Source organism: Sardina pilchardus, chromosome 22 (assembly GCF_963854185.1).
Source record: "Sardina pilchardus chromosome 22, fSarPil1.1, whole genome shotgun sequence".
Lineage (NCBI taxonomy): Eukaryota > Metazoa > Chordata > Actinopteri > Clupeiformes > Clupeidae > Sardina > Sardina pilchardus.
In genome coordinates this window covers 8,015,637-8,034,934 of record NC_085015.1, presented here as the reverse complement: position 1 = coordinate 8,034,934, position 19,298 = coordinate 8,015,637, and the positions used below count along the sequence as shown (strand labels likewise).

The 19,298-nt window shown below is 45.3% G+C and overlaps 2 protein-coding genes across 5 annotated transcripts in view; both read right to left on the bottom strand.

Annotated features, from left to right (window-relative positions):
• Nucleotides 1-1,586: 1,586 nt before the first annotated feature.
• On the bottom strand, nucleotides 1,587-5,574 carry LOC134070559 (cytochrome P450 26C1-like). Its single transcript, XM_062526948.1, has 7 exons — nucleotides 5,371-5,574; nucleotides 4,851-5,075; nucleotides 4,484-4,759; nucleotides 4,170-4,322; nucleotides 3,877-4,017; nucleotides 3,601-3,753; nucleotides 1,587-2,020 (listed from the first exon to the last, which is right to left on the bottom strand). The coding sequence occupies exons 1-7, from the start codon at nucleotides 5,572-5,574 to the stop codon at nucleotides 1,676-1,678; spliced, it is 1,497 nt and encodes a 498-aa protein (XP_062382932.1). The 3' UTR covers nucleotides 1,587-1,675.
• Nucleotides 5,575-6,741: 1,167 nt separating this feature from the next.
• Nucleotides 6,742-19,298, bottom strand: part of exoc6 (exocyst complex component 6) — a 65,011-nt gene continuing 52,454 nt past the window's right edge. For all 4 annotated transcript variants that reach the window (XM_062526108.1, XM_062526109.1, XM_062526110.1 and 1 more), the window contains 3 exons: nucleotides 17,856-17,929; nucleotides 9,844-9,956; nucleotides 6,742-8,518 (listed from right to left, as the gene is read on the bottom strand). In XM_062526108.1, coding sequence (XP_062382092.1) covers nucleotides 8,386-8,518; nucleotides 9,844-9,956; nucleotides 17,856-17,929 — 320 coding nt within the window. In that variant the 3' untranslated portion in view covers nucleotides 6,742-8,385. The remainder of the gene's footprint in view (nucleotides 8,519-9,843; nucleotides 9,957-17,855; nucleotides 17,930-19,298) is intronic.

Below are 19,298 nucleotides of genomic sequence, written 5' to 3'. Positions count from 1 at the left end.
TTATTACATTTGTTCACAAAGCTGTAACAGCGTTTTAATGACTTCCCAAAGGAAATTCCGCGCTCTCCACTCAGGTTATTTTCACTTTCTCAGGCACGCTAAAAAAAATCCAACATATTCCTTTGTTAGTTCACCCACTGCGACACGTGGCACGAACGAATGGCGTATTTATATGGAGATATGACGCGGACGGGTTTGATTTATGAGTTTACATGACACATAGCCCCTGTGTACGTAGTCTGAACTGTTGGCTCCGCGGGAGGGGGTCAGGAGGGTGTAGCTGAGCGGTTCACGGGAGGGTCAACGCTCAGAGTCCCAAGGTGCAACCCTTTCGAAGGGCTTGCTCCCCGCGCTCTGTATGGAGTAATCTTATTGAACGACGGCCCCCTTTTTTATGCATGTCATAAGTCCTAAGTAAGAGCAATTACCTCCTAATTGTTTGGCAAACGTGTTGATTAAATGCTGCTCAACAGCTGACCACCTCTTACAATGAATAACCATATGCTAGTGTCATTATAGGCACCTCACAAAAGGATCTGGCGCAAGAGAGTGTGTAACAGACGCAGTTGTCACCAGCGGTATAGCGAAGTGCCTGTCTGCTTGAAACGCACCAAGAGGAGCATCAGTTTGTTGCGGAAAAGCGTACAGCTCCGAGCCGAGGCCAGAGCACTTATCTGGCGTGTTCTCCTGCAATTATGGAGACATGGAGATCATTTTGGAAGGATGCGTCAATAATTAAAATCACTGGTTTACGCATCTGTCAGCCAGTGATCTGTGGATAACGAAATGATATCACAGCACATGGAATTGATTTGTTTGAATTGGCTTGTCATTTATTCACGCATCATTAACTCAAACCTCACTTGAATACATAGCAGAAACCCACAATTAAATAAAGGGCACTGAAAAGTCATTGATCATGTTTGTTGCCGTCTTTAAAGATTTTCAATGCAGTACAGATCAACTAAACTATCCCTCTTTTATAAAGGACATATTAACAAATATACACTTTTGTCACCCTAATTTGGTAAATATACTCTGGTATTGTAGTGTAATAAGACTTGCTATAAAAATGTACGAATGTCTAAATCTGAATTAAAAATGAATACAAACATATACATATATACACATACACACACTTTGTACAATGTAGAAAGAGCTCTCAACTTGTAACAAACCTTTGAGGTCACACATTTCTTTAAAGCGGTGCCACTTTCTTGTTCTGTCTTTATCTTCCTCACTTTCTGTCTGATCAACTTTCTGCTTTCTATCTACCACATCTGAGATAGAAACTATATCTACCTTCTTAAAGACTGTCTTCTCCCAAAAATGTGTACCTTCTCCATCCCCATCCTATGCGAGATTGGGCCTCTTCCAGTTAAAACCCATGTTTGTATCAAAAGTTGAGTAACTCTACACCACCAACTGCCTGATTGCATATACAGAACCCTGCAGAGCCTCTGCACTCTCAGCTGTGCCAGCCAGACATCATGTCCTTGATATGTGTTGTCACACAGAAACAGTGATAGAGATCTCATGTAGAGTTATAGACTTGTATGTTTGCTTGTTGTAACGCTTTCACAGGCCACAGCCACCCAGACAATAAACGTGTGGTCGTAATTAGTGGAAACCCCCTGAAACAAAAAAAGCAGCTGGACCAAAAGCTGGAAGTCTCTCAGGGGTGCCTGTAGTTGAAGTGGACGTGGAGGCCGTTGACAGGGTGGACGACGGGCACCGTCTGCATCCGCGGCGGCTTCTTGGTGGCCATCCTCCAGTCGGCGGTGGCCAGGAGCTCGGCGGCCAGCGTCTTGATGATGACCTGCGCCAGCTCCTTGCCCACGCAGCCCCGCACCCCGCCACCGAAGGGCACGTAGCTGAAGCGGCCGCCCCTGGACGCCTCGTCCCGCTCCGGCCCGAAGCGCTCGGGGTCAAACTGCTCCGGACACTGGTACACGGGAGCGGTCTCGTGGGTGTCACGGATGCTGTACATGACACTCCACCCTTTTGGAATCTGGAATCCCTGGAAAAGAGACAGGAAGTGATGTTGCTAAATTTATATATTTAAAAATAAATGAATAAATAAACATGTTTATGTAATGAGGGGCTCTTATGTAGCCTAGATGAAGGTGGTAGTGTATATGAGTTTGCTCTGCATGTCTATCTAGCAATCCTCCATTTTGAGCTGATTCCAAATCACCAAAATTCCAGGAACCAATCAAAACCGCTTATTCAGTAAGGGGTGGGCTTTGTACATTGACAGACACAGGAGGATGATTGGCACAGCCAATCGGTGCGCTGATGTTTTAAATTGACATGGTTGTGTATTTCTTTTGAAACAAAGTAAAGAACTGTATTTGTAAAGCTTCAGTTTAATGTTCCAACTTAAGTTCTATTTCATAGCTGGTTTTGTAATTGACAGATCTCATTTGAAAATAGGTTTGGTGTTAGCAAGGCCTGGCACAAAATCCTGGAATCCTCTTGGATGTAACTAAACTTAATTAGCACTTTTTTTACATTTAGAGCCATGTTTTGTCTGCAGTATTTGAGTAAGCAGAATGAAATTCTACTGACACTGATATCTGAGATGACTGACTAACATTGTTTGCAAACAATGGAGGTGGGAGGTAACAGAATTGGACGAGGCTTCAATATGGTTACTGGACTTGGCATCGTGATCAATGTCAGAGTGACATTTTTCATGCCAGTAAACGATAAAGATGAATTACCAAGTTGGAATGTGAGATAGCTAGAGACAAACGTCATGGGAAGTGATACTGAGTGAGAGCCAATGGATGACTCAAGTTGGCATGACACCTTCCAGAGTCCAAAAGTCACTGTACACCGCTGCCGACGCCGGAAGTTCGGTAACGACAAGCAGACTGTCCTGGAATGACGCCAAAGGCGCTTTGCAACGCTTTAATACCTCCACGCTGCCACGCACGATCTTAAGCTAATGTATTACTGTGCAAAACCATGCTGCTTTAATACCGAGCAGTTCCATGTCACGCGCAAACACGTTTAAGTCGGCGCACAGATGAAGTTCTCAGCACACTAATCGAATGCCTTTAAAATCACACTATTTCCATCTCCATGAAAGTCTCCCTCTGGCATGTCCCTCCAGATATTAAGAAACGCTACAAACCACTCTGATTAGTGCTTCATTGTGTGTCAATAAATTGGCTATTGTGCCTGCTTGCGCTGCTGGTTTTCCAGACTCGTTGTGCCCGTTGCAGATTTAATTTTAATGCCAGACGTGAAATAAACTTTACTGGGGTACTATAAAACTCTTAGTCTTCTTTTATGTATTTATGTATTTTATGTATTGTATTTATTATTATATTTTAGAGAGTGTGTGTGTGTGTGTGTGTGTGTGTGTGTGTGTGTGTGTGTGTGTGTGTGTGTGTGTGTGTGTGTGTGTGTGTGTGTGATGGTATGTGCTGCTTCTCCACATGTGAAGTTCCTAACGGAAAAATAAAGTTCTTTGAATTGAGTTGAAAATAATTGTGTGATAAGAGTCTTCATGTCCTACAAACATTGGTGTGGTGTTATAGTGTGTTTTCTTAATGGCAGTCTTTGCCAGACTTGTTTGCTCATACTTACATCCAGTTCAAATGTCTTCAAAACTGTCCTGTAACCGCCTGAAACAGGTGGGAAAAGTCGGAGGACTTCTTTGACGACACAGTCTAAATATCGCATCCGGCTTAGTTTTTCCAAGGTTAGATGAGGTAGTTGATAGCTGGGTCCGACTTTCCCGTTGTATAATTGAGCAATGGGAGTAGCATTGCGATTATCTAGGGGGGCCGCCTCTAATTCTCTACTCCTGCTCGTTTCCTCCGAGTTTTCTGGTGACAGGCGGGGGGCACTTATTCGGTTTATAGTGTGCCCAAGTTCCGACGACTCGATTTCCCCCCTGGATTTCTGAGCAACGGATGGATGCAGGAGCAAGAGAAGGATGAGCGACGTGGATGCGCTGGCTGTGGTGGCATGTGCGGCGAAAATGAGTTCTACTGCAGTCTCCTGAGAGAGAGAGAGAGAGAGAGAGAGAGAGAGAGAGAGAGAAAGAGAGAGGGGGGAGAGGAGGGGGGGATGAATGAATGAATGAATGAATGAACACGCTCTCTCATAGCACAAGAGTCGCCAAATACATACTTCAGCAAATAATGAAGTACCTTAAGTTCTTGGAGAGTTATATCATTGTGGTTTTCTTTGGCACTTCTCAGAATATAATCGAAAGCGTCGTTATATCCGTTCCATTGTTTCTGGAGCTTTTCCTCAATCATTTTCTCTATAACGTTATGGAGGATGTCTCTGGCGTTCATACCCTTTAAAGAAAGATACATTGCACAATCAAAATACATTTATGCCATAGATTGCCAAATGAGAGAAATGAAAACGAATGTGTAACGCAAACTAATTGAACCGCTACACGTGCGTGCCTCCGTACGTCACGTTCCAATATAATTGAGGAAATATTTTTACTCACTTTACGGAGCCCACTGAAAGACACGTCAATGGGAAGGGAGAAGAGGTTGTCAGTGAGTTGCTCAAATGTTTTTGAGAGGTAATCCATTTGGGCGTCCGGTGCATCCAGCCCCAGAAGCACCTGCACTGCTATACGGAATGTGAGCGCCTTGGTGGCGGCATAGACATCAATAGATCCCGGTTCTGAACACCACTTGGCCACTTCTCTTTTGATGACATCTTGTAAGCGAGGAAGATACGTTTCAAACGCGACGTGACTGAACGCGTGTGCAAGGATCTGAGCGGAGAAGAAAAACGCGCAAACATTTTAAAAAAACACTTCGATCGAATTCTTCATTGATTATTCTTAATTGCTCAAAACCTCTCACCTTTCGTTTTCGCTTGTGAAGTTCACCAACCGAGTTGGCCAGAGTGTGTGGACCCAGAATGATGCGCGTGCTTTGTGGCCACTGCGTGCACACAAGGCTGTGTTCGCCCATTAAAATCTTGCGAATGTTCTCGGCTCCGGTCACACGAATGACTGGTTTCCCCAGAAGGTGCGTTTTAAAAACACTGCCATATTTCTCTCGCCGCGTCACATGAAAGTTTGAGCCCTACAGAAAAACATGTGAAACGATTAACTTACATCAGTGCAGAGGAACATGAGCAATACAACCAGACTCTGTGCGCAACGACCACTTGATAGAGTTGTCTGTGTGCGCCTCTTCTCAAACATCTTTCTAATACCAAGGAATTTGACAGCTGATAAATTGACAGTTGGCTCCTTGCTTGGTATGGCAACTCTGCCAAGTCACAGCCTTCTTAGGAGACTGTGCAAATCACGTTAGAAAATATAACACATGCGTTAAAAGGCTACTGCGCGCGTCTTTACGCACAGGCAAAAGTTACCTGGAAAAGCCAGTCGAGGGTTTCCCCGACCACTGGCCACCCCATAGACCCCTTCGGAAGGGGCAAGTCACTGTCCTTGTCCCTGGTGACGGACCATCGCAGTGTCCATAGCTGCTGCGATATGGCAACGAGTAGCACAACTGACAGGATAGACGCGACTGCGGTGGCAAGGAAGGACAGGTTGCCTAGTTCAAACAGGTTCATCCTCGAGGTCTCAACCAGGCAGAATTGAAAAAGTGAATATTATCCGTGTTTGGAGAAGACGGGACAGTAGGCAGTTGGCTTAAAATCTCTCACGTTGACCTTACAATGCCTGCAGATATCATACATTGCAAAATGGTTATCATCACCGTCAAAAAGCAACAGCGTACATTTCTGGTAAAACCATGTATCACGTACTCTCCAAAAGTAACACCTGTGTGTGCACATATTTTATTATCCATCTTGCAAAAAAAAAAAAAAAAAACTCAACAGTATTGACTTACTGTGTATTGACGATTTTTTTCCGCAAACAATATTCATCTGCCTGTCTTTTGACAGAGCCACAGACACATCGGAGAGGTCATGATCCTGCCGCTCTTTATAAATAAGTTGACATTACCAATATGATCCACCTTCGTTGGTGACGTAGGATGTTTTGGGAAGAGGGCTCGTTAGGGTCGGAGTCAAGTTTGTTGCCATTCATTGTCACTAGGAAATTGAGAGCGACAGGGCGGTCTGTAGTTATTAAAGACTGAATGGGGAATTCATTAACACACTATCCACCGACAGACAGGCAAGGCTATGCACACACATGCACGCCATTCAGACGTTTACGCACGACTTCCACTCCTTTCGTGGAACTAATTGAGATGATCATAGTTAATGTACTTTACCAAATGTACGCATTTTCTGGCTGGTTAGATCCCTTTCTTCCTTTTCATAATGGATAATACCAGCATGTACTTAGTTGCTGTTTGAGTGGAGGGGTCACCTCTACGTTAAAATTAGTCAAACACAAAGTTGTACGTTCGCCGCTCATTAGAAGCAAATTCCACTTTTCAACGTGTTTGAGGGGATGCCAGGATGTTACAGGTCGCGGTGGAGCCGTGATGCTGGGCAACCTGTTGCGCTTCTGATAGTTGCCCAAAAACTAATACCAGCGAACTGAAACGCGACTGTCAACCCGTGTGCGCACAGTCTTTATCGCCCTGACCTCTCTTTTAAATGTAAAACACAAAGTCCTATCTGTGTGCGGTGACCCCTAGCGTTATTGCTTTATGTAAGTGGATGTAGTTCACTTACCTACCTTCCCAGCCGTTTTGGCAGGCTACAATGCAGCCAGCGACGCAATGTAGCACAATTATATCATGATGACAAAGAGCACACCAATAAAGTGATCACATTTTATTATATCACACAAATAAAAACAGATGGGATCTTGGGAATATAGCAGTCAGTGGGGGGTAGGGACCGGGAGAGGGAGGAGGAATTATTGTAGGGTGCAATACAGCCAGTAGCCGTTTTAAATGTCCCGGAGCGCTCTTACATCGCTGGCTTCACACAGGAATGTTGAAATGTTGAATGGATGAGTCATACTTGTTTCGGCTACATGTACGTGGAGACGACTGGGGGACCGTCTGGACTCTGGAGCCTCCCCCCTCGTTGCATTCAATGAACTTGTTCAATTTAAGTACAATTTAAGTACAATTTCAAACTCTACTTACATATTTAGCATAGGGAGACGTGTTTACATAATCATCTCTTAAAATCGCTGCAGAAGTCACTTTCTGCATTCCATTTTCATTTTTTTTTAACAAAATAGGTGGTATATACAATGACATTTTAATTACACAAGCATCTATTTAAAATAATAATAATAATAATAATAACAATAAAAAAAAAAGTAAAACTTAAATAATTCAGTGCAAAAAAATGCCTGTTGAAAGCAATTCAGAGCAGAACCCAATCGCACATTTGCAGAAGTGTCCTTTCCCTATAGGCAAATGAATGCTTAATGAGACAGCAAACAGACTAGTTATTGCTCTTCACCCTCCCTATCAGCATTGGCTTCTAAAGCGTCACAACCCAAAACGATTCCATGTCACCCTGAGGCAAATTAAAAACCAAAATAAAAGTAGCATGTTGGGATGCCTGTACATCACATTGCGAAATAAAATAGACCTTCTCAAAACGGTTCCTACTAGGATGAGTTATATGTGAATTACACTTCAAAGTCCATTGTTCTTTTGAACAAAGAGGGGGAAAAAAAGCAAGATCTTCATGCATTTTTGACTTATCGAACGTATCAAAGCCAAATTAGTTTCAAGCCAGTCCGACAGGAGGGAAGAAGCTGCTGTAGTGTTAAATATATACTGAAATATATTTACATTAAAAACTACATCTGGAGTGTTGTGTTTGTGTGTATGTATGTATATATGTGCAACTGTATGTGTGTGTGTGTGTGTGTGTGTGTGTGTGTGTGTGTGTGTGTGTAAGAGAGAGACAGGGAGAGCGACAGAGAGAGAGAGAGAGCTCTGTTGGAACCTCAGTCTTGTTTGTAGGACTTCATCACTTCGCCTCAGACTCTTTCCTCTGATTCTCCTCTCCCGCCAAGCCCACCATCGCTGTGGTGATACAATCATTATACTTTTACAATATACAACAAAACAAAAACAAAAACAACAGCGAAAACACAAACAATATATCTCTCAACCGTAAAAAATACGATTTCTCCAAAAACAAAAAAGAAAGAATAATGAAATGAAAGGAATATTCTTTTCACTGCTCACAAAACAGCTGTGTGTGTGTGTGTTTGTGTGTGTGTTTGTTATTCTTCCTCTCATCAAACTGTCTGTTTCTGGGTATTTTCTTCCAACTCCAGCAACTCCCACATTTTCCAACACAGGTTAGTTCCAGTCAGGTCAAAATAAAAGTTGGTGCGTTTGAGGGGTTGACGGGAGGAGGGTATTGGTGTGGGTTGTGGGTTGGGGAGTGTGTGTGTGTGGCAAGGCGGGGTGGTGACGGGGGGGGGCCTTAAGAGTGTTGGGACATTCCGTTGACCAAACTCCGCAGCTGCTTGACCACCGTCTCGATCAGCTTCTGTTTGTCCCGGTCGTTCTTGCGGAACTGGGAGAAGATGTTGTTCTTCTTACTGGTGTCTTTCATTCTGCAGCGAAGAACGCACAGAACCGGAGGGAGGGAGGGACAGAGAGGAATCAGAAAGAAAGACAGGAGAGTTAGAACGAGAACGACAACCACTATAAAGGTCAATTTAACCTCTGAAGGTCAATGTAAGATGGAGAACAAAAAAAAAATCTTAGGGACGGGTGGGGAAAATACAATAAAAGGCAACAATCACGGCGCTCACACAGAAAGGAGATGTAAAGGGTGTTAACAGAACGGCTGCAACGGAAAAGTGTGGATGACACACACAGCAACGCGATGCCGGTGGAGAACACGACTAGGAATGAACCACAGCGTCCACAAGTATGGATTTGTACACTCGATGATAACTAACTGAGATGAGATGAGATGAAATGAGATGTGTGTGTGTGTGTGTGTGTGTGTGTGTGTGTGTGTGTGTGTGTGTGTGTGTGTGTGTGTGTGTGTGTACGTACCCCCTGTTGACTCTGCATTGAGTGAGCAGTGGGAGAGAAGGAAAAGAGAGTTTTATGTTTGAGAGGAGCAGACTCACGTCACTGTGAACCCTACAGGTTATCCGACCTGATACAGTTCTCGTGGGGACTCATTTACAGTAATGCCAATTCATGTGTGATAGATTAATGATGGTATCTATTTGCATTCACCCTAACCCCTAATCTTGACCCAAACTACAACCCTGTACTAGCCTGGTAGTAAACCTGGAATCTTTCGGGCACGAATAATAAAAATGCACCAAGCATGCATTTGAAAATCTCACTGCACGCAATTGGATGACACTATGACCAATGTTTACTCTGACTGATTCTGGACTTCGACGCAATTGGATAACACTACGACCAAAAACGAAAGTTGTAGCGTCATCTGTCGTCATCAGTTTATCTCGCCCCTCGCCTCAGATACACCGATTTGATTGGTTACCGCAGATGGTTGTGGTAAACGTAATGTGCATCATTGCGGACACAATCAGAGAACTCTGGATTTCCAGGGTAACCCTGTACTATACTAGCTTGACAATCTGTTTGTCGATAAGTTGTTGATGTGTTTCTCAGTAGTTTGTTGATGATCATATATAAATGCTGTAACTGTACCTTTTTACTTTTATTACTCTACACAGAAATAATGTAACTGTACCTCTTACCTTTTATTTCTCTTACACATAAATTCTGTAACTACAGTTTTACTTTAGTACTCTTACTCTTAAAACTCTTACCGTTTTACTTTACTTTTACACATAAATGCTGTGAGTGTACTTTTGTACTTTGTCCTTCTTGCTAACTGTGTCCACAGCATTCACACTATATTTACAGTGGCTGGCCAGCGGGTACTCACTTCTCCAGGAGAGCGAGCGCTGTGGAGGGGTTCACCCGCAGGTACTTAGAGGTGGGCTGCCCGTAGTCGGCCAGGTACGTGGACCAGTCCCACACCATGAACAGGTCCAGGAGCTGAGGGAGAGATGAGCAGACACCATTCAGCGCAATGACAGTAAACAGTAAACAACAAACAAACAAACAAACAAACAAACAAACAAACAAAAAAGAAAGAAAAAATGTAAAGCATGGAAATGTTCTAACGAAATGAAGCCCAATGTTGGCAAATTAGTTTCTTTGGGTTTATGTAAACCTAAATGATTTTTACTAGCCTGGGTGAACCAAAAAAGTCAGAAGCCAATCACAACAGCTTATATGGCATGGGGCACACTTTAAATGATGACAGAAGAGTATGGTTCACTTCACAGTGTTGAAGGCCTCAGTATTAAATAACACAGACGTGCATTGTCTTTGGAATTCTTTGATTACAGGAAAAATGTGCTTGCTGTACATTCCTGAAAAATATTTGGAACGAGTTTAATGTACCAAGTTTAATTTCATTTTAGGTTACGCCCCTTGGAAATTGGAAATAAACAAACAGAGGATCCCCAGAAGAATACTTTATCTCAGTTGCCAGCCGGGCCACTAAGTTACACAGTTTTTGTAAAGAGATGATAAAGAAATGATAAAGACGTCGTCCATGGCACAGGCTGTTCTTCAAAGGGAGAGCACAGGTGGACAAGAGGACGGGCAGAGAGACTGGACAACAGTCCAGAGTGACCTCTTTCCGAACCTTTACACACACACACACACACACACACACACACAGGAGTTTGGTAGGACAGAGAGTGTGATTTTACAACACTAGCAATAATGCACAACACTTCAGCTGCTGCTAGGCCGTAAGATACACAGCTGAAGTAGAGAGAGGGAAAGAGAGAGAGAGAGAGTGTGTGTATGTTAGAGTAAGAGTGTATAAGAGATTGTGTGTGTGTGTGTGTGTGTGTGAGAGAGAGAGAGAGAGAGAGAGAGAGAGAGAGCGCATGTTTGAATGTGTGTGTGTGTGTGTGTGTGTGTGTGTGTGTGTGTGTGTGTTGTGTGAAGGTTATGGGGGAGGAGATTTGTTTTTTGGCAGAAGCACAGTGAGCAGGGGGTACTTAAAATGCAAAAGGGGTTTGGGGAAATCTCCTGGTGACCTTAAGTTAACCTGCTGGACGGCTAATTCCACTCTGCATATCAGCAGGAGCTAACGGTGCTAACACAAACCATTCATGGGGAACAGCCTACCAGCCACCAGAAAGCAGCAGTCAACGGAGCCATCAGCCACCCAGGAGCTAACATTAACCCTTAGCAGATAATCACTGGCACGAGAGAGCTATGGTGATTAGCCTGTGTGGAGGCACTGCCAGTGAAGAGCACAAAGCCACAGATAAGCAGCAGATAGCGCTAATATAACGCTAATATAATAAGAGGTTGGGGCCTCTATCTTTAATGTTGACGCGATTGGATAAAGGTGTCTGCTGAATATCTAAGTGACACAGACTCACAACGGGCGGGAATCGAACCGGAGTCGAACGATTGTCTATGACGTTACCACACATGTTTTAACATTACAGGTACAGGTATGCTATTGAAGCATCCAGGATTTCACTCGGTGGTACACTAGTCTACACACGGCCATACTCAGCAACACATTAGTTCAACTATCTGAAATGCTTGAGGGGAAGGAATCGTTTAAAGAGCATGAATAAAGAAAGTCTGCACACTGGAGCTCCAATGGAATCCATGTTTTTTATCACCAGATTCACCACAGGTACCGCAGGTAACCTGAGGACTAACCATACAGGTCATACGTAGGTGACTCATAAAGACATAATGCACTCGAGTCCACAGAACACCTAACTACATTTTTGTTGCCGTTGTTTTGGGGTTGAATGACAGCTAGAAAAAGGGATAAGTTTACTCAGGCGACCGCCTTTCATCCCAAAACAATTATCCCCCATTTCCAGTCGTGGGGGTGAGGGGGATGAGTGGTGGGGGTGTGACCAAAAAAAATCCATTTAGATGCCATTCTTTAAAAAAAAAAAAAACACCTGGAGCATCCACCATCTCTAGGCCTTGCTCCAACAGTAGCCCGTTTGCTGAAAAAAATCTCAAGATGACCTCGAACATTCTAGAATGTTCTGTGTCAATAGTGACCCTCTCGTTCCGCAGGTAGCACTGACCCCCAGAGGGCCAAAAAGGTCTCTGATGATATCAGCCGCCCGCCGCAGCCTGCCTGTTGTCCTGTCTCCCGGTGACGGGCGCCCTCGGTTGATGCTAATCCCCTCTAAATTGCATTCTTTTGACAGGGGCAGGGAGGCCTGAGCTGTCTCCTCCAAGACTCCTAGTGAAGCAGGGAAGAGGCTGAGGGAATGGGAAGGGTTGTGCTGGGTTGGGTTGACGTTGAGGTGCCCCTGTTCACAGTAGCTGGAGCTGTCGGCTTGTCATGACCTGGAGTCAGGCTTAACACTCCCAATCCCCTTCCCCCTCCCCCGGCACACACACACACACACACACACACACACACACACACACACACACACACACACACACTCCCCTTCCACTCCTCTCCTGTCCTCTAAATGCTCTACCACTCGTCGCCTGTCAGTCATTCGAAAAACGAGGACCTGTCGTTTGACCCTAACAGATACTCCCCACCCCACCCCACCCGTCCCCACCCACTTCACAACAAAGACTCTTAGAACTGCCCCCCACAACCCACCCATATCCACCATATCTCTATTCAGTGAACATGCATTTAACACAGGGCATTCATAGACAAGGCTTGGAAAAAAAGAAAAGGAGAAAAAAAAAACACGCAATAAAAATTTAGAGACCAATCCAGAAAAATTCCCACAGTCAACGTCTGACGTTCCTAAGGCAAGCGCTGGCTTGAACTCCTTTCCTGGGATGATGATGATGGGGTGCTGGGACTTTACAGAGCTTCCCAACAAAAGGTTCAACTGTTTCATCAAAACGATGTTCTGTGCCTATGACCACACCACACAGCAATGGTCTTCGTGCATGTGAACTCAGCCCAGAGGAATGAACACAGCAGCCACATTTGTTTAGATTTGTTTGGGTATTTGTTGTAATGATAATGTGCGCTTCCCCCCGAGGCTCGTTGGCTTCAGTGGAGGATCTGACAGGAGTTTTAATAGCGCTGCACCCTCACAGCTGACGGGAGTATAAACATCACTCAGCTTTTAAAATGGAGGATTTACACAAAGTCGACTCTCAGCTTCCCTCCAGAGCCTCTAGAGGGTGGGGCTCAGTCGACAGGAGAGTAGAGTAAAGTAGAGAGTAATAGAGCGGTCCGCAAACTAGGGCATTGACTTCAGCATCGTAAATAGTCAACACAAATAACAACAAATCACAAATATAAAATGCTACATTTCACATTAACAACAATCCACAGCCATATGAGGAGATTGACGACATCGTCTAAATCAATCTCTACCGCCACTCAGCCGCCATCCCATAATATATCGGGTTGCAAGGCTCACAAAAGGACCAAAGGGATCTCAGGATCCAGCAGGTCAACAGGCTTCCATTAGCGCACAGGTGATTGGCAGGGTCACCTAGGACGCCTATGACCTCACGGGTCAGGACCCACTTCACTTCACGCAGGACCGCTCAGTCGGATCCATAACGCACGGCGCTACCGGCGAGATGGCGGGAGGAGAGAGGGGGGAGAGGGAGCCGGTTTCATGTCACCCAGAGAGGGAGATCGGCTTCAGTTGGTCTACTGACCCCATCTTAGGTCAGACTTCAAACAGGCCCATTATGGCGTTTCAGTCAATAGTAGTTCAGATGAACCAGAGATAAACAGACAATCGGAATCCCTCAGTTCAAACACTTCACATTTTTCCATACCAATTAAGCGTACTACACTTGTCCGGAGGTTAATCTTGCACAGTAATCGTCCATGTGATGTAGGCCTATGACAGTGGACTCTCTGGCAACATGTGATGTTGGCAAACTCTTATTTTGAGACTTGACCAAACGATCAACGATCAGCGACCAACAACTGACGATCAATGACCAACAATCTCAGAGTGCATTTCCCGAAAGGTTTACCAAAAGTCATCTGGCAAATGACGGCGAAGATCAAAGCCTGGCAAGTAGCTGAAAATAGCGAACAGATAGTCAAGGTGGGGCCGATATCTACATAGCTCACCAACACATTTCTCCGCGCTGTCAAGTAGGGTGGGCAGATAGCACATGAAAAGGGAGAAAAAGGGAAACCATGACCCAGGGAAAGCACCCAAGCCAGTGTTAAACCCTCCACGACCCAACGGTGTCTAGCTTTACTGTCTGACTTGTGCCGTGTCGCTTCAACTCTGTTGTCTTAATTATCCGCAGATGCATCATGTGATGAGATGACAGACAACTCTAAAAATATGGGAGTCGGGGGTTTCTTTTTTTTCAAATCATCACAGAAGACAGGTGCACTAGGAATATTTCAAATTCTTCTTCTGACGAAAACGGGACGTGTCGGGTCTACATTGACAAGGGCAACAAGAAACCACAGGCAGGCAGGCAGGCAGGCAGTCGTCCAGGTCACTTTATACTTCTAATCCAATATTACGGACCGTATAAAGTGCATTTGTGGGTTTGTTTAAGCATGTTTGCGTGTAAATGTGTGAGTTTGTGTCTATGCACAGGAGTGTGAAAGTCTGTCCGTGTGTGTGTGCAGGGTTTCCCGCAGCGCTTTCCTGCTAAGGCGGCCGCCTTAACAACACAGGGCTGCCGCCTTAACTAGCGTCTTCAATAAATAAATGAATAAATAAATATATTATGTATAGTGATATTCGCCGTATTACTCTGTCATGTTTTCTCCATGTCATTCCAAACCGTAGCCGCTAGTCTCCCTTCTCTGTAGAACGCATAAAAAAATAAACTTTTTCAAAATCGAGTTGGCCTATGCGCACAGGCGACGCGCTCATTCAGCATGCGTATTTGATATCAGGTCAGGTGCCACTGCCACGCATATCTCAGAGTGACTGCGAACACAAATAGCCTAAACCTAGCTAGATTTGACGACTCTCACAGGAATGGTTCTCCGTTGAATCTACCAAATGTGTGGGATGAGCGGCATAACACTTTTGAGCGCTTTATCTTTTCTTTTTTTAATCACTCGTCTACTATGAATGCATAGCCCACTGCATCTTGTAATTTGTTGTGACAAATACTTGTGCCATCTAGCCTACAGCTAACAACAACTTGTGACGGCTATTCATTCACGTGTTGTAAATTGTCTGAGGTTTACACAGGCTAGTTTAAACTTTAAACTATAGCCTCTTGTCTCCCATGCCAGTTTCATTCATCCCGACCGGGCGGGACGCATGTTTCCGTTTTGTAGAAATAATTCCTGGATGTTTTTGTTCAGAGCTGAACATGCAACTGTATTTGACAGATCACAGATCTGGTTGCTAGTGACAAAATATTAGTGTTCAATGCGGTACGATCTCGCTAATTATATTTTAAAAAGCATTAAAAACGTTCCGGCTCTCTTAGGCTATATGAGCAACAGGCACGCACAATAAAGGCCTACAGCTTCAATCAAAGAATTGCAGCTTTAGCCTACTAAATCACAATTCATTAACTATACCATACAGTCGCAATGTTACATTTTCATACAGTTTCATCTTTATTTCATGATATATTCTAAAATATCCACCATTGCAAATATTCTTGGTTTTAATAGAATACTATAATATTGACTGGCTTTAAAATATATCCTATGGTGCTATGCTGAGCAGTGCAAAGGTTTTGAAAGATACAAAAGGCCCTGCATTGGAGTTGTAAACTTTTAAGGTATAATATTGTCTAAATTGTGTTAATGATGTTTAATTGGTTGCTGATTCAATTAAATCTGATACAATGAATGTGAAATCCAGGTATATTGCTGTCATTAGTGTCAAAATTCAACATTTTCAACATTAATGAAATACTGACAGACTACTAATTTTTTACTTCAGCTGACCTCCTTGTCTTAAAGTAAATCAGAAAAGAAGTTATTTAGACAAGTGTGTGCTAGACTGCTCCTGTAGCCAACAATCTCTACCCTTTGGGAATTTAACTGTTATATGATCCTTGGTGATGTAAATGAAAACCTCTTTCTTTGGTTGGTCTTGATGCGGCCTTGACTCCTTTAAGACTCAGTCTCGACTCAGACTTGCTTCCTAAAAGACTCGGCCGTTGTCACTCGGTCTCGGCTGCAGTTCAACCAACGACCTCGACCCCCCCCCCCCCCCCCCCCCCCCCATCGAGGGCAGTGGCGGCGATGTGGCGGGGACGCTACGGCGACGCCCCCTTCCCCTGGACAGACACCACCTTAACTAACAAATTTTCTGGGGGAAACCCTGGTGTGTGTGTGTGTGTGTGTGTGTGAGCAAGGACTTATTCACCGGAGGGTTCGAAAAACCATCACAGGCCAGTAAAATGACAACAAAAGAGAGCATTTGGTCGCATGTTTCATCCTCTAGACACCTGCTGATGTACAAAAGTTAGGAAGGTCCTACTGCAGCAGAATTAGAATGTGTGCTAGTGAATGTGTGTGTATGTGTGTGTGTGTGTGTGTGTGTTTATGTGTGTCTACGTGTGCAGCATGTGTGTGCGTATGAGTCCATGTTTAAGTGCATTTGTGGGTTTGTTTAAGCATGTTTGCGTGTAAATGTGTGAGTTTGTGTCTATGCACAGGAGTGTGAAAGTCTGTCCGTGTGTGTGTGTGTGTGTGAGCGAGAGAGAGAGAGAGAGAGAGAGTGTGTGTTGACAGGACGGAGCCCGGTCAGCTTGAGAGCTTGAGCGCTCCAGCTCCTGTAACAACTTACACACGCACGCAGGCACACACACACACTCACACAGACAGACACACACACTTACACACACCCGCTCTGTGACCTCGGCCCTGTAACAACAAGCACCTCAGGCTTGGCTTAAGAGGTCAGGCTCCAGTCAGCTCCAAATCACCCATCGGCTGGAGGATCAGTGGGGCAACCATGCGCACTCACTGACAGCCGCACCACCACCTCCACCTCCACCACCACCTCCACCACCACCACTCTACGGCCCCAACACTGCCTGACCACCACTCTACTGCCCCCTCACTGCTGAACCACAACTCTACTGCCCCCTCACTGCTGAACCACCACTCTATTGCCCCTTCACCATCACTCAATTACCCCCTCACTGCTGAACCACCACTCTATTGCCCCCTCACCACCACTCTACTGCCCCAACACTGCCTGACCACCACTCTACTGCCCCAACACTGCTGAACCACCACTCTACTGCCCCCTCACTGCTGAACCACCACTCTACTGCCCCCTCACCACCACTCTACTGCCCCAACACTGCTGAACCACCACTCTACTGCCCCAGCACTGCCTGACTCTACTGCCCCAACACTGGCGGATCACCACTCTATAGTATAGCCCTCTCACTACTGACCCACCACTCTATAGCCCCCTCACCACCACTCTACTGCCCCAACACTGCCTGACCACCACTCTATTGCCCTCTCACTGCCTGACCACCACTCTACTGCCCCCTCACTGGCGGATCACCACTCTATAGAAAAGCCCTCTCACTGGTGACCCACCACTCTATAGCCCCCTCACTGGAGAACCACCACTCTATTGCCCCCTCACCACCACTCTATTGCCCCTCACTGGAGAACCACTCCATTGCTCCCCTCACTGGTAAACCCTCTCACTGCTGGAATGTTACCCATGCAAACACAAACAGAGCGCCTGGCCTGGTCTGGTCCGACTATCACCATCTAGTTGTGTGTGTGTGTGTGTGTGTGTGTGTGTGTGTGTGTGTGTGTGTGTGCGCGTGTATACCTGTGTGTATGTGAGTATGCGTGCATGTGTTTTTGTGGAGAGAGAGAGGCAGAAAGAGGCGATGGCTTGTGTAACGTTGACAGGGCGAGAATGATGAATGCGAGGCAGAAGATTGACACACCTGAACGGAGCATTGACATACCTGTCGCAGGTCAATGAAGGCCAGCTGTAAGGTATCCCCCTGAAAACCAGGCACTGGCTCTGAGCTGGCAAACACTGAAAAAAAAACACACACACACACACACAGCATGAGCGCAAATGTAATTCACACACCATGAAGGCAATTCCTTTGAGCAAAGTACAGCAATCTGACCTACGAAGAGTGGCACTACAAGTTAGCCATATGTGGTGCTTGGTTCTGGTGTTATAAGATTTTTGTAGCACTAAAAAGATGCAGCGTTACCCGGTTTGTTTAGGATAAGAAAACAAACTAACTGGATAGGAAGAGAGAGAAAACGCTATCAGTTGTAAACGACAGCAAGTACCACTATTTTGAAACTGCCCTTAGACTGAAACGATTGTTCGTTCCCAAATAGTGGTATGCTCCCTCTATATTTCTCTCTCTCTCATTTAAAACAGCAAAAAATGTGAATAGGGGAGGTCGTGTCCTTATGTGTGACAGACTGCACCATGTGTCAACTGAGCATGTGACGTGTCCTTTGCTGAACCCTCCTAAACACACACACACACACACACACACACACACACACACACTACACATAAGCACCTCAAAGGAAACGATCCAGTGGACTTACTTAGTGACACGTATGCAGAAATCCTTACTTGTATGTTTGAGTGTGTGTGTTTTTGCACGCTCTGTGTGTGTGACAGCCTGACCATATATGTGTGCATTGACACTCTCTTTCACAAACACACACACACACACACACACACACACACACACACACACACATCTGCATGACGTGACCATCAGTGCGCTAAGGCAGTGGGCTTTTGCAGAGACTGCTGGATCAGCAGGTGAGCGAGGTCGCGCGTTCACCCCGGCGCCCCCCCTCCCCACACACACACACACACACCCCACACACACACACACCCCACACACACACACACCCCAGCTCAGCGCCTGAACTCTGCTTCACCCCGAGACGCCCTGCCCGAGGGCCCTGTGGAGACGGCTCTCTCACTCACACACACACACACACACACACACACTCTCTCACTCACACAGACGTGCACACGCTCGCACTCAAACAAGCATGCGCCCACTCTCACACACATGCGTGTGCGGCGTACACACACACACACACACACACACACACACACACACACACACACACACACACACACACACACACAAGTATGCACACTCTCTCACACACCACACACATGCGTGTGCGCGCGTACACACACACCTACACACACACAGACATACACAAGCATGCACACTCTCTCACTCTCATTCTCACCAGTTTTTGTGTAAACAAACATACCCCCACACACTAATTCGATCACACAAACAAACAGATATAAACACACACACACACACACACACACATACACACACACACACACACACATATACACACACACACATTCAGTAGTTCTGTGCTTGCCCTACATAAAC